The 13,259-nt window shown below is 34.4% G+C and overlaps 1 protein-coding gene across 1 annotated transcript; it reads left to right on the top strand.

Annotated features, from left to right (window-relative positions):
• The first annotated feature begins 608 nt into the window (after window positions 1-608).
• Window positions 609-938, top strand: LOC107789706 (uncharacterized). Its single transcript, XM_016611560.2, has one exon. The coding sequence runs from the start codon at window positions 609-611 to the stop codon at window positions 936-938; it is 330 nt and encodes a 109-aa protein (XP_016467046.1).
• The last annotated feature ends 12,321 nt before the right edge of the window (window positions 939-13,259 follow it).

The following is a 13,259-nucleotide window of genomic DNA, read 5'->3' as shown; positions in this document are numbered from 1 at the left end:
TCTTTCGACACCACTAGAAATTATATTTATACACCGAAATATACAGAGAAGAAAAATAAATTTTTGATATACATATTAATATACAAAGAAAGATTTTTTTTTTTTGATATACATAAAAAAAGAAAAAGAAGATGTGATATACATTTCGGCATACACATTATTTGATGTGTTATACAATGTGATATACAAATAATATAATTATTTTTATATTATTTACTTGGATATAGAGACAACAATAAATTATAGACAACTATATTTATAATTTCATATTTTAGATATACCAAGAAGGAAAATAAAATTTTGATATACATAAAGAAGATAAAGTTATAATATATATTTTGATATACACATATATACATTTAGTGGCTACCTTATGCCAATATCTATAACTAGGACTTTTTTTGCTAATTTGAAGGACATTTTGGGTAATTTTCCCTCCAAACACCAGCAAAATGAAAGGTAGAGAGTACAGTAAATGTGATAAAGCTAAAGGTAGAATCATCTGACATCCGTGCCAGTTGCCACCGACACCCCTCACTTCCATTTTCCTAAATTCACACTCCAAACACAAAGACCCCCCAAACTCTTCAATCCATTTGACAGAGAAAATGGCAATTTCAGACAAAGTAACAGGAAATTTAACAACGTTGTACCTAGCAATGATAGGTGCAATGAAAGCCTACGGGTTAATGACCGGTCGAAACTTCAGTGGTTGTTTTGTGCTAATTTTTTCGACAGCTGCAGTTGTTGTGGTCTTGATTGCAAGTCTAACGTGGGATATATCTCTCAAGGCTAGAAATGCTATGACTCGTGATGATCATCCTCAGGTTTATCAACATGGTCATGAATTTTGTCGAGGTGGCATCTGTTGGCACGGCGTCGCCGTCAGTTCCCCGGCGTCTCAAGTCCGGTTTCAGCTTCCTCAGAACCACATCTAAACAAATTCAGAATTTAACTAAACGATGTGAGTTTTGAATTGAAAATGTCGGCTCTGAAATATCTATTTAATATATATTGTATACATAAAATCTGTCAAAGAGAGTAGAATGTAAATTTGCAGAGTGGTGAAAAGATGTTATTGTAGCAGCACTACTTCCTTTTTTTTCCTCATGATATATAGCAGTAGTACTAGTTCAATGAAAAAAAGTACTCGTAGTAATTAATATGTTTTTTTTAGTTGTTTATTAGCCATGGAATTGTTAGAAGATAATTCTTATATCTCAAAAATAAAATATAACATATTCGTTGTCATTTACTACCCATGATTAATAGCCATTATTATAATATGATAACTAACTTTTTATTAGCATTCATACCAAATCATCTATAATTAGCTATTAATGGTTTTGAATTAGTTTGGTCAAATTATCATTATCCGTTGCTTTGAAAGTTACAAAACCATAAACTTTGTTTTGTAACAGTCTTTCTCATTAATTCTTAATCATTCAATGCTATAGACGTTGGAGCATTTCAGCAAGGATGATTATTTTCTTATCTATAAAATCCCAAGTTCCTTTTGCTTTCAAGAGAGGAAAAAACTAAGAGTAAAACCTTTTGCTATATATATATTTTATTTTTTTTAATTTTTTTCAGTGCTGGGTTTTATTTTGTTAATCTTTGTTGTTTCTGCTCCTAGTTATACTAGAAGAGCTTGTTGAATCCAGGGGATACGTCTAATTTTATTTATCACGATGTGACGAAATATCCTTAAAGACAGTGTTCTTGACACGCCTCAAGCTAAACCTTTTATTCTCCATAATCATCCAATTTTTTCCAACAATCTTAAGGATATTTTTTTCACGATGCTATGGAGAATATCAATTTTGGAATCTCGAGAGATAGATGATAGACGAACAAATATTATTATTATTATTATATTTGTATCATATATCGTTGTTGCTGGTTATACTTTGGCATGCACTCTTGACAAATTGTTATTTCAATTTCGTACACTATTGCATTATGAAGATCAAAATGCACCACAAAATTAAGGTACGCTTTTTCTAGTATTTGAATGTGCCTAAGCCTACAGAAATGTAGACTTTTATTGTTATCCATTTTTGAAAATCTTGATAGCTCTAAGACAAGTGGGTTTAAATTGATTCTTCAATTTCAACAAATTTGAGTTTTGAATTTGGAGGGTTATAAATAAAAGCACAATTAATTTATATACCTAAATCGTATAAGTTCTTTGCTAATTTTATGAGAATGAAAGAGTGAATAATTTACTATACATGATAATCATTCATGTCAAACAGAATTTGACAAATCTTTTTTATGGAGGGGAATATGATGATTAATGTGTTAGATTTTGTAAATCCCTTCTCATCATATTTGAATGTTTTACATATATTTGTTAAAGCATCTCACAATATATTTAACAGCTTTTTAAGATCTTGAATTTTGATGAATTTGCATTTATTCAAATATAACATAACTAGTTTTATTTGAGTCATGAGAATATCAATTTGGTCCTCTAAATAAAGTTATTTAAAATAATTTATAAGTGACACATTAGCTACTCTAAGGTGCTATGAGGTCTTGATCCTTTTGTATGAAAAATAATTAATGTGAGTAAACTACTACGATGATGTGATGTAGTCAGAAATTGTCACGACCCGAAATTCTCACCTTCGAACCGTGATGGCACCTAACATTTCACATGTTAGGCAAGCCAACGTTAGAATAATATTATCTATTTTTTTTTAAATAATTTTTAAATTTATTAATAACAAAGAACAAATGCGGAAGTAAAGTCTAAAATATAGTGAATAATCCATAAAAATAACGGTGTCTAAATACCATCCCAGAATTGGTGTCACAAGTGCACGAGCTTCTAGAATAATACAAATAAGGGTCTGAATAAAATAAAGTTGTCTGAAAATAATTACACAGCTAAAATAAAATAGACGGGGACTTCAGAACTGCGGACGCCATGCAGTTATACCTCAAGTCTCCTCTAGTAGCTGAAATCCGAGCAAGTCTATGGTACGCCGCTGGGACCAACTCCGAAATCTGCACAAGAAGTGTAGAGTGTAGTATTAGTACAACCGACCCCATGTACTGGTAAGTGCTGAGCCTTACCTCGACGAAGTAGTGACGAGGCTAAGGCGGGTCACTTACAATACTTGTACGCCATATTAGCAACAACAACAATAATAGAAATAAATCAGGTAACTCATTTATAATAATTGAAGCCAACTCAGCAGTCATAACCAATTATTCTTTCCATCAATTCAGTTGCAGCGTGCAACCCGCTCTCACAATATATTCACGTTCAATTCTGTTGCAGCGTGCAACCCGCTCTCACAATATATTTATTTTTAATCAAGTTTGTTGCGGCGTGCAACCCGATCCTCCAATATAGACTTTTAATAAGTCTGTTGCGGCGTGCAACCCGATCCTCCAATATAGACTTTTAATAAGTCTGTTGCGGCGTGCAACCCGATCCTCCAATATAGACTTTTAATAAGTCTGTTGCGGCGTGCAACTCGATCTTCCAATATAGACTTTTAATAAGTCTGTTGCGGCGTGTAACCCGATCCTGCAATATAGACTTTTAATAAGTCTGTTGCGGCGTGCAACCCGATCCTCCTATATATTCATTATAATCAATCATGTTGCGGCGTGCAACCCGCTCCTCCAACATATTCATTTACCAATTCTTATAAAAGAAATTTTCTCAATAAATGTAACAATTAATATAAAATTATAAGACAACAAGTATACAATAATTATTGTTTAATTATGAAGCAAACAATGACAAATAACAAATTATTATGGAAATCAGGGAGCAAATAGGCAGTTTAATATTTAATATGCTAAATGTCAAATAATAATTAAGGCACATAATTCAAATAATATGTAACAATTAATGCAGGAATTTAAGAATTAATATTTGACAAAAAATAAGAGAGAAATAATTATTATAATATTTAATTTATGATTTTTCAAGTAAGCAGGCAAACAATTAATTTGACGACGTATAGACACTCGTCACCTCGCCTGTACGTCGTTCACATGTAATTCACATAACAAATAATTAAAGGGTTCTATTCTCTCAAGTTAAGGTTAACCAAGACACTTACCTCGCTTTGCAATTTTCAATCAATTATTCAACCACAACTTTTCTTTTAAATTTGCCTCCAGAAACTTCAAATCTATTCACAAACAATTCGATATATTCAATACGAATCATAAGAATTAATTACATATGAATTTAAAAAAAATTCAGATAAAAATCTGAAATTCATTAAAATATTCGGCAGTGGGACCCATTTAAAATCCCGGAAAAACTCGTGAAATCCGAACACCCGTTCCGATACGAGTTCAACCATACAAAATTTGTCCAATTCCGATATCAAATGGACCTTCAAATCTTAATTTTTCGTTTTTGAAAGATATTTTTAAAAAATCTAATTTTTCTTCCATAAATTCTCGGATTCATGATATAAACGAGTATGAAATCATGAAATATAATCAATATAGGAGAAGAAATACTTACCCCAATGTTTTCCCGTAAAAATCGCCCAAAAATCGCCTCTCGAGGTTTTAGGTTTTGAAGATTTGGGAAATGAATCAAAAATTCCGTCCAAAAGTCATTTTGTTCAGCTGCACGTGTCGCAATTGCGACCCGAGCTTCGCAAATGCGAAGAAAGACTCGCAATTGCGATGCCCTTCACAATCCCGCTTCTTTCGCAAATGCGAAGATTATGTCGCATTTGCGACAATTGGCCCTTCGCAATTGCGAAGATAAACTCGCAATTGCGAGAACTGCTGGCCTAGGCTTTCTTCGCAATTGCGATAAAAATCTCGCAATTGCCATACCTTCTTGGTTCGCATTTGCGATGCCTGATCTCGCAATTGCGAGATCAGAGGCCTGCAACAGGTTCAGTTATACCAGCAAAATTTTCTAAGTTCAAAACATCATGTGGCATATCCGAAACTCACCCGAGCTCCTCGGAACCTTATCTAAATATCCCAACAAGTCCCGTAACATCGTACGGACTTACTCGGGGTCTCAAATCACATCAAATAATATTGTAATTGTAATTCATACCTCGATTCGGACTTTGAGTTTTTTAAACTTTTTAATTTGCAAACCTCGTGCCAAAACATATTAAGTGAATCCGAAATGACTTCAAATTTGGCACACAAGTCATAAATGATATAACGGAGCTGTTTAAATTTCCAGAATCGGATTCCGACTCCGATATCAAAAGTTAACCCCGTGGTCAAACTTGGAATCTTTAGCCTTTAAATTGCTAGTTCCGTTAAATGGTCATAATTTGAGCTAGGGACCTCCAAATTAAATTTCGGGTATACGCGCAAGTCCCAAATCACGATACGGAGCTACCAGAACTGTTAAAATACTGATCCGGGTCAGTTTGCTAAAAATATTGACCAAAGTCAACTCAGTTGAGTTTTAAAGCTTTATTTCATATTTTAATCCATTTTTCACATGAAAACTTTCCGGAAAATTTTATGGATTGTGCACGCAAGTAGAGTAATGATAAATGGTGCTTTTTGAGGTGTTAGAACACATAATTACTTATTAAAGTTAAAGATGATATTTTGGGTCATCATAGAAATAGTACATGAGATAAGACCTTCATATTTTTTTGCATATAACAATGTAGCTAAATAGAAGAGAAATCTTCGGGGTGAAGATATAGTGTTAGCTTGTTATTTATTAAGTAGAACTCTTTATGAGTTGTGAAAAGATTTTCTCCTTATCCTGAAATTTTTGGAAATGTGGGAATCTGTGGTGTTCAGAGTTATATAGCCTGATCCTAAGAATGAAAAACTTCGGGAAAAAAAATGTTGTTAAAATTATAATGAAGCCATACAAAATTGAGATATTTTGTGGCAATAATTTGTATTGAAAAAGAAAAAGAAAAAAATTGCCTCTGAAAAGTTAGTTGACTTTTGGTCTCAAAGCCATTTGGGTGATGAGAAATTATTGAATTATGACTTCTTACTAATTTGAGATATTTTTGTAGAAGTTAAAGTTACTTTTATGTTTAGAAAATTTTACCATTGGTATTTGAATATGAAAGATACCAAACGAAAATAAATTCTTATATGTGTTGAAAGATGATTCAAAAGGCACTTGTATAGAAGTCAAGTTTCATTTCAATTGAGATGATTTTATACCTTACTCGAGAAATACTATGAGTTAGTATTATGTATGTGAATTTTTCATTATATTAGAAGGATAGAATGATGATAGTGAATCTCTGATTCAGATGTAAAAAATTCACTAGTGATTGTGTGATCACCTTTTGGTGGGGTGTTACGATATTAAAATTGCCTGGCAATGAGGCTGATTAAGCAACCTCTTGGTGAGTATTCCACTAGGAATTAAACCGACAATATTTGTGTTGATGAATTGTGATTGTCAATGTGCAATGTTCCATTAGTAATTAAACCGACAATTGTGTCGATGAATTGTGATTACCAAGGCGCAATAGCCATTGTAAGAAAATAAATCTTTCAATGGCAAGAGTAGACACATTCTCTTCAGACATAATGTGATAAAGCAATTGCTTAGATAGAAATTTTTATTCATATTATGTGTAGACAAAAGAGGATTTGGCCAATCCTTTGACCTATAAGTGAAACATCGAGGGGTTGAGACTTTCGCCGATTTGAGATGTATCAACAATGATGGTAATTCAACCTATGTGATTGGAGATCCCATGAAATAGGTTCATATGGGTAATAACAAGTCATTAGTTGATCAAATACGCACTATCAAATTATGTCTCTGCCTATGGTGTATGTGTATATAGTGCAAGACTGCAAGGACTGTGAGGCTGAGTTATTAATCTCTTAATCCAATAATCCATAGCTTTTTATAGGTAGTGTATTGTGCTGCAGAATACACTTGATGGATGGACCTTTATGAGTGTGGAGTGGAGCCACTCCTATGAAATTTATGGCAAAATTTCTAGAGCACTCATGAAAACCAGGCGCGCGCATTGCCTATTAGCGCAAAATCGCGATAAACAACAAAGTGTGTGCGGGTATAATGTGATAGATAAGACATTAAACTTACAAAAGAATTCTTGGTTCATAGAAGTTTTGAACTTCACCAATTATTCTGTAAGTTTAATCTTATTTTATCTAGGTCTGGTTCATAGTCCAAGAGACACCAGATTCGATGCATTATGCTCATGTGTGAAAACCCAACGAAACTTCTTATTTTGTTATATTCATTAGAATTATTTTTGAGATATGTGGGGGATTGTTAGAAGATAATTCTTATATCTCAAAAATAAAATATAACATATTCATTATCATTTACTACCCATGATTAATAGCCAATATTATAACTGACTTTTTATTAGCATTCATACCAAATTATCTATAATTAGCTATTAATGGTTTTGAATTTATTTGGTCAAATTATCATTATCCGTTGCTTTGAAAGTTACAAAACCATAAACTTTGTTTTGTAACAGTCTTTCTCATTAATTCTTAATCATTCAATGCTATAGACGTTGGAGCATTTCAGCAAGGATGATTATTTTCTTATCTATAAAATCCCAAGTTCCTTTTGCTTTCAAGAGAGGAAAAAACTAAGAGTAAAACCTTTTGCTATATATATATTTTATTTTTTTATATATATATATATTTCAGTGCTGGGTTTTATTTTATTAATTTTTGTTGTTTCTGCTCCTAGTTATACTAGAAGAGTTTGTTGAATCTTGGGGGATACGCCTAATTTTATTTATCACGGTGTGATGAAATATCCATAAGAACAGTGTCCTTGACACGCCTCAAGTTAAACATTTTATTCTCCATAATCATCCAATTTTTTTCAACAGGAATTTCATCTACTCAAATGAAAAGTGTAAAAAGTCACCAGCAAGAGAAATTGGCATGGTTATATATTATGGGATATCAGCAACAGTTCTAGCGAAGAAGGATGTAACATAAGTGGATGAACTCTAGACTTGAATTGTACGGCACCATAATTGATACTCTATCAAGTAGTATCAACTACTGTCACAGAATTATATAGTCATAACCACACCAAATATTTACTTCATAGTCAAAAATTATAATGAGAATACAAATTAAATTTATTGATTTGAAATTTTCTGCTTACCAATTACCACTGATATACAGCTGAAAAGAGGTAAGCGCAACGTTTATGGCTGAATCTAGGCTTCAATAACATTAGATTGAGGCGGGTTTTCGGACCGATGTTATAAATTTTATCACGAATTTTAGTTAAATATGGACCAAAACTATAAAACTAGGATTTTTTTTTAATCTAATGTAAATGCAGATTCGTTTGGCAAAAAGACGGTCTACTTTTGCGTTGTGTTGCCTCAAAATTTTGTGTAATATTAGCAATTAGTTACTTTTTTTACCCTTGCTATTACCATTTAACCATGATTAAAAAAAACTATTAGACTTTAGCTATTAAACGTGATTTTACACTAGCAAAGGCTCAAAAATCAGAAATCATTCTTAGGGCTTCGAACTCTAGTATTGATTGATGAAATTGTATTTTGTGATTTAGCTGGGGGCAAAAATGTTAATTTAGTCGGATCGGTGGCTACGTTGCCAATGCATTTGAAAATGCGGCCAAACTCCAATAGAGGTGGATTATGGGTTTGGTTGGTTTGATTTGGTTAAATTCTGAATATCTAAGGTTTTGAAATTTTATGGAACATAATTTTAAGGAAAAATTGTATGTCAGGATTACTTCTTCAAAAGTATTTTCCTATTAGTTTCCATGACATCTGGTCCCGAATAGCATATCTTTTATTCCAGAAAAAAATAACAAACATGATCATTATTTCAAATTAAACTTTGAAAACATTTCTAGATACTCATAATGTGGAGTAAAGGGAACACTAACTATATTTATCAAACACAAGATGCTTGATGATATAGACGAACAACGGAATGGTATATCAACCATATCTTCTGACGTTTCGAATATAGAAGATGTCACATCCACTAACTAAACAAGTTAAACAAAAAAAATTAAGCAGCAATATTTATTTCATTTCAAGAATTGAATTTTTTTATTTTTCAACAAAGTCAGAGCAATGAGCAATTTCTCTCTCTTTGAAACCGCTAGATAAAGATAGTGCGAAAAAAATATTAGTATTAAAGAATTGTTGCGGAAGCCAAATGTATATAGTGTGAATGAGTCACAATTACTATACCAAAAATTATGACAACCACTAAATAATAAACAAGACAATAAGATAACAATAAAAGAACACCAGAATTTACGAGGTTCGGCCAATTTTGCCTACTTTCTCGGATACAATCAATATTTTATTCCATTCCAAAATTACAAGTTAAATAATACTAAAGAGAGAAGATACAAATGCCTTAAGAAGATAAAAAGGCAAATGAGAGGTATGTCTAAATCCTAAACATTAGGCCTCCTTTTATAGGGTGAAATTCCCATTCAAAATTGTCATCCACCGATGTGGGACTTTTGACAATTTTAACAAATCTCCACCTTGGCAAAATTCCACATCTTCAATTTTCTCTCAATAACAAATTTTGGTTGTGTCTTCATCTTCAATCTTTAGTGTTCAACAATGTTGATCAAATCCAAACAATGTTGAAACTTGACCGCAGTCACCACTTTTGTCAGCATATCAGCAGGGTTCTCCGTAGTATGAATTTTCTTCACCGTGACTCCACCTTCTTCTATGATTTCTCGTACGAAATGATACCGAACATCAATGTGCTTTGTCCTTGCATGATAAACTTGGTTCTTCGCTAATTGAATAGCACTTTGACTATCACAAAAAATTATAATATTTTTTTTGTTCAATACCAAGCTCCTTTAGCAACCCCTGAAGCCAAATTGCCTCCTTCACAGCCTCTGTAATAGCCATGTACTCTGCCTCTGTTGTAGACAAAGCAACTGTTGACTGCAAAGTAGACTTCCAACTAACTGGTGCCTTTGCAAAAGTAAACACATAACCAGTAGTTGACCTTCGTTTGTCCAGATCACCCGTAAAATCTGAGTCACAATATCCAACTACAGACCGATTGCCTTCCTGCTCAAAAACTAACCCAACATCTACAGTACTATGAATATACCGTAGAATCCATTTCACAGCTTGCCAATGCTCCTTTCCTGGATTATGCATATATCTGCTAATAACTCCAACGGCTTGTGAAATGTCAGGTCTCGTACAAACCATTGCATACATCAAGCTACCAACAGCATTTGCGTATGGTACCCTTGACATATACTCCTGTTCAGTTTTATCCTTTGGCGACATAGTAGTACTTAGCTTAAAATGGGGAGCAAGTGGCGTACTAATTGGCTTAGTCTTCTTATCTATGCCAAAACGCTGTAGTACTCTCTTCAAATATTCTTTCTGAGATAAACAGAGTTTCTTTGAATGTCTATCTCTTATTATCTCCATGCCAAGAATTTTTTTTGCCTCACCCAGATCCTTCATCTCGAACTCCTCCTTCAGTTGAATCTTCAACTTATCAATTTCTTCCGAATTCTTGGAAGTTATCAACATATCATCAACATATAGGAGAAGATATACAAAGGAACCATCATTAAGTTTGCGCAAATACACACAATGATCGTATTTGCTTCTCTTGTACCCTTGCCGCAACATAAATATGTCAAATCGCTTGTACCATTGTCTAGAAGATTGTTTCAATTCGTACAATAATTTTTCAAGTTTGCATACCATATTTTCTTTTCCAGCAACTTTGAATCCTTCTGGCTGATTCATGCAAATTTCCTCCTCCAAGTTTTCATGTAAAAACGCAGTTTTTACATCCATCTGAACTAGTTCCAAATTCAACTGTGCTACCAAAGCCAACATAATTCTAATGGAGGAATGTTTTACAACTGGAGAAAATACTTCATTGTAATCAATTCCCTCCTTTTGAGTATATCCTTTGGCCACCAATCTTGCTTTGTAGCGAACATCTTCTTGGTTAGGAAATCCTTCTTTCTTTGCAAATACCCATTTGCACCCAATTGCTTTCTTTCCCTTCGGGAGATTGGCCAATTTCTATGTATGATTCTGATGAAGGGACTGTATTTCTTCATTCATGGCAATCCTCCACTTATCTTCTTCTGAACTTTGGATTGCATTTTTATAAGTGATAGGAACACCATCAGCTACAATTGAGGTTGCACAAGCAACCGTCTCTATGAGACGAACAGGTTTCGTTATTGTCCTTTTTGGCCTGTTGGTTGCTATTGATTCAAGTTGTTGTCGAGGTTCCTGAGTTGGAATCTCCCTCTCTACTGGCTCTTCTTCCAGAGGGTAATCTTCATGAGTTTCCTCCTCTGCTTCTTGTGTAGGAAAAATAAATTTTCCCTCAAACTCCACCTGCTTTGACGCACCACCAGTTTGTTTGACATCTTCAACTGTCACCTTATCTGTTATGGCAGATTCATCAAAGGTAACATCTCTGCTGAATATAATATTCCTTGTCTCTGGACACCATAAGCGGTGTCCTTTGACTCCAGAAGTAATCCCCATAAATATAGCCTTCTTTGCTCTCGGATCCAATTTTGACTCTTTCACATGATAGTATGCAATTGAGCCAAACACGTGCAAAGAGTCATAATCTACAGCAGGTTTTCCATACCATTTTTCAAATGGTGTCTTGCCATCAATAGCAGCAGATGGTAGACGATTAATGAGGTGGCATGCATATGTAATTGCCTCAGCCCAAAATTCTTTGCCCAAGCCAGTATTGGACAACATACACCGTACCTTCTCCAGTAAAGTCCGGTTCATACGTTCTGCCACTCCATTCTGTTGTGGTGTATGTCTGACAGTGAAGTGTCGGACGATGCCATCATTTTCACAGACCTTATTGAAATGATCATTTTTGTATTCACCTCCATTGTCTGTGCGAATACACTTGATCCTCATGCCTGTTTGATTCTCCACCATCGTTTTCCATTTGAGAAAAATTTTCAACACTCCATCTTTCCTCTTCATTGTATACACCCACACTCTTCGAAAACAATCATCAACAAAGGTTACAAAATAGTGCTTTCCACCCAATGAAGGTGTTTTGGAAGAACCCCAAACATCAGAGTGTACATAATCCAAAATGCCTTTAGTATTAGGATCGCTGTACCAAATTTAACCCTTGTCTGTTTCCCTTTGACACAATGCTCGCAAAACTCCAAGTTGCAAGTCTTTACGCCTTTTAACAATCCTTGATTAGATAGAGCTTTCAAGGATTTCCCTCCAGCATGTCCCAAGCGCATGTGCCATAGCCTGGTTGCTTCTGCCTCTTTGTTATCACTTGATGTCACTGTTGCTGTCCCAATAACTGTACTACCACGATAGCAGTACATGTTATTGTTCTTCCGATTGGCCTTCATTACCACTAGTGCACCGGAGCATATTCTCATCACTCCATTTTCTACAATGATTTTGAACCCTTTTGATTCTAGGGCTCCCACAGAGATGAGATTCTTCTTCAAACCCGGTACATATCGAACATCTGTTAATGTTCTGATCATTCCATCATGGCTCCTTAATCTTATTGAACCAATGCCATATGAGGTAAGAGGGCTGTTATCCGCTGTGTGGATGACTCCATATTCTCCTTCTTGAAAATTCACGAACCAGTCCTTGTTGGGACACATATGATAGCTACAAGCCGAGTCCATCAACCATATGTCTGATGATGTTGATAACTCTGTTGTAACTAATGAGAAGTCTGAATCATCACAATCAGCTACATTTGAATCCATAATGGCCTTTCCATTGTTATTTCTAGCCTTATTCTTCAACTTCGGACAGTTTTTCTTCCAATGCCCCTTTTCTCGACAAAAGGCACATTCATCTTTGCTGGGTCTAGATCTCGACTTGGATCTTCCCTTCTTAGTCCTCATTTGATTTTGAGGACGACCCCTCACAATTAGTGCTTCTCCTTCTCTGCCCTTCTGTTTTTCTCCCTTTCTTTGTTCATAGCTGTACAAAGCCGAACAAACTTCTCTGAGAGAAATTTCGTCATTTCCATGGAGTAGAGTAGTTTCAAGGTGCTCGTACTCATTAGGAAGTGACCCCAACAACATCAAGGCCAAGTCACCATCATCAAAAGTTGCATCCATATTTTGCAAATCTGTGACCAACTTATTGAAACTGGTGATATGTTCATTCATTGTGGTACCAGGAACATAGGTGAAGCGAAATAGTCTCTTCTTCATGTATAATTTATTTTGACTGTTTTTCTTCAAAAATTTATCCTCCAGTGCTTTCCATAAT

Source organism: Nicotiana tabacum, chromosome 15, assembly GCF_000715075.1.
Source record: "Nicotiana tabacum cultivar K326 chromosome 15, ASM71507v2, whole genome shotgun sequence".
In the NCBI taxonomy this organism is placed as follows: Eukaryota; Viridiplantae; Streptophyta; class Magnoliopsida; order Solanales; family Solanaceae; genus Nicotiana; species Nicotiana tabacum.
This window is presented reverse-complemented; position numbering and strand designations above follow the sequence as displayed.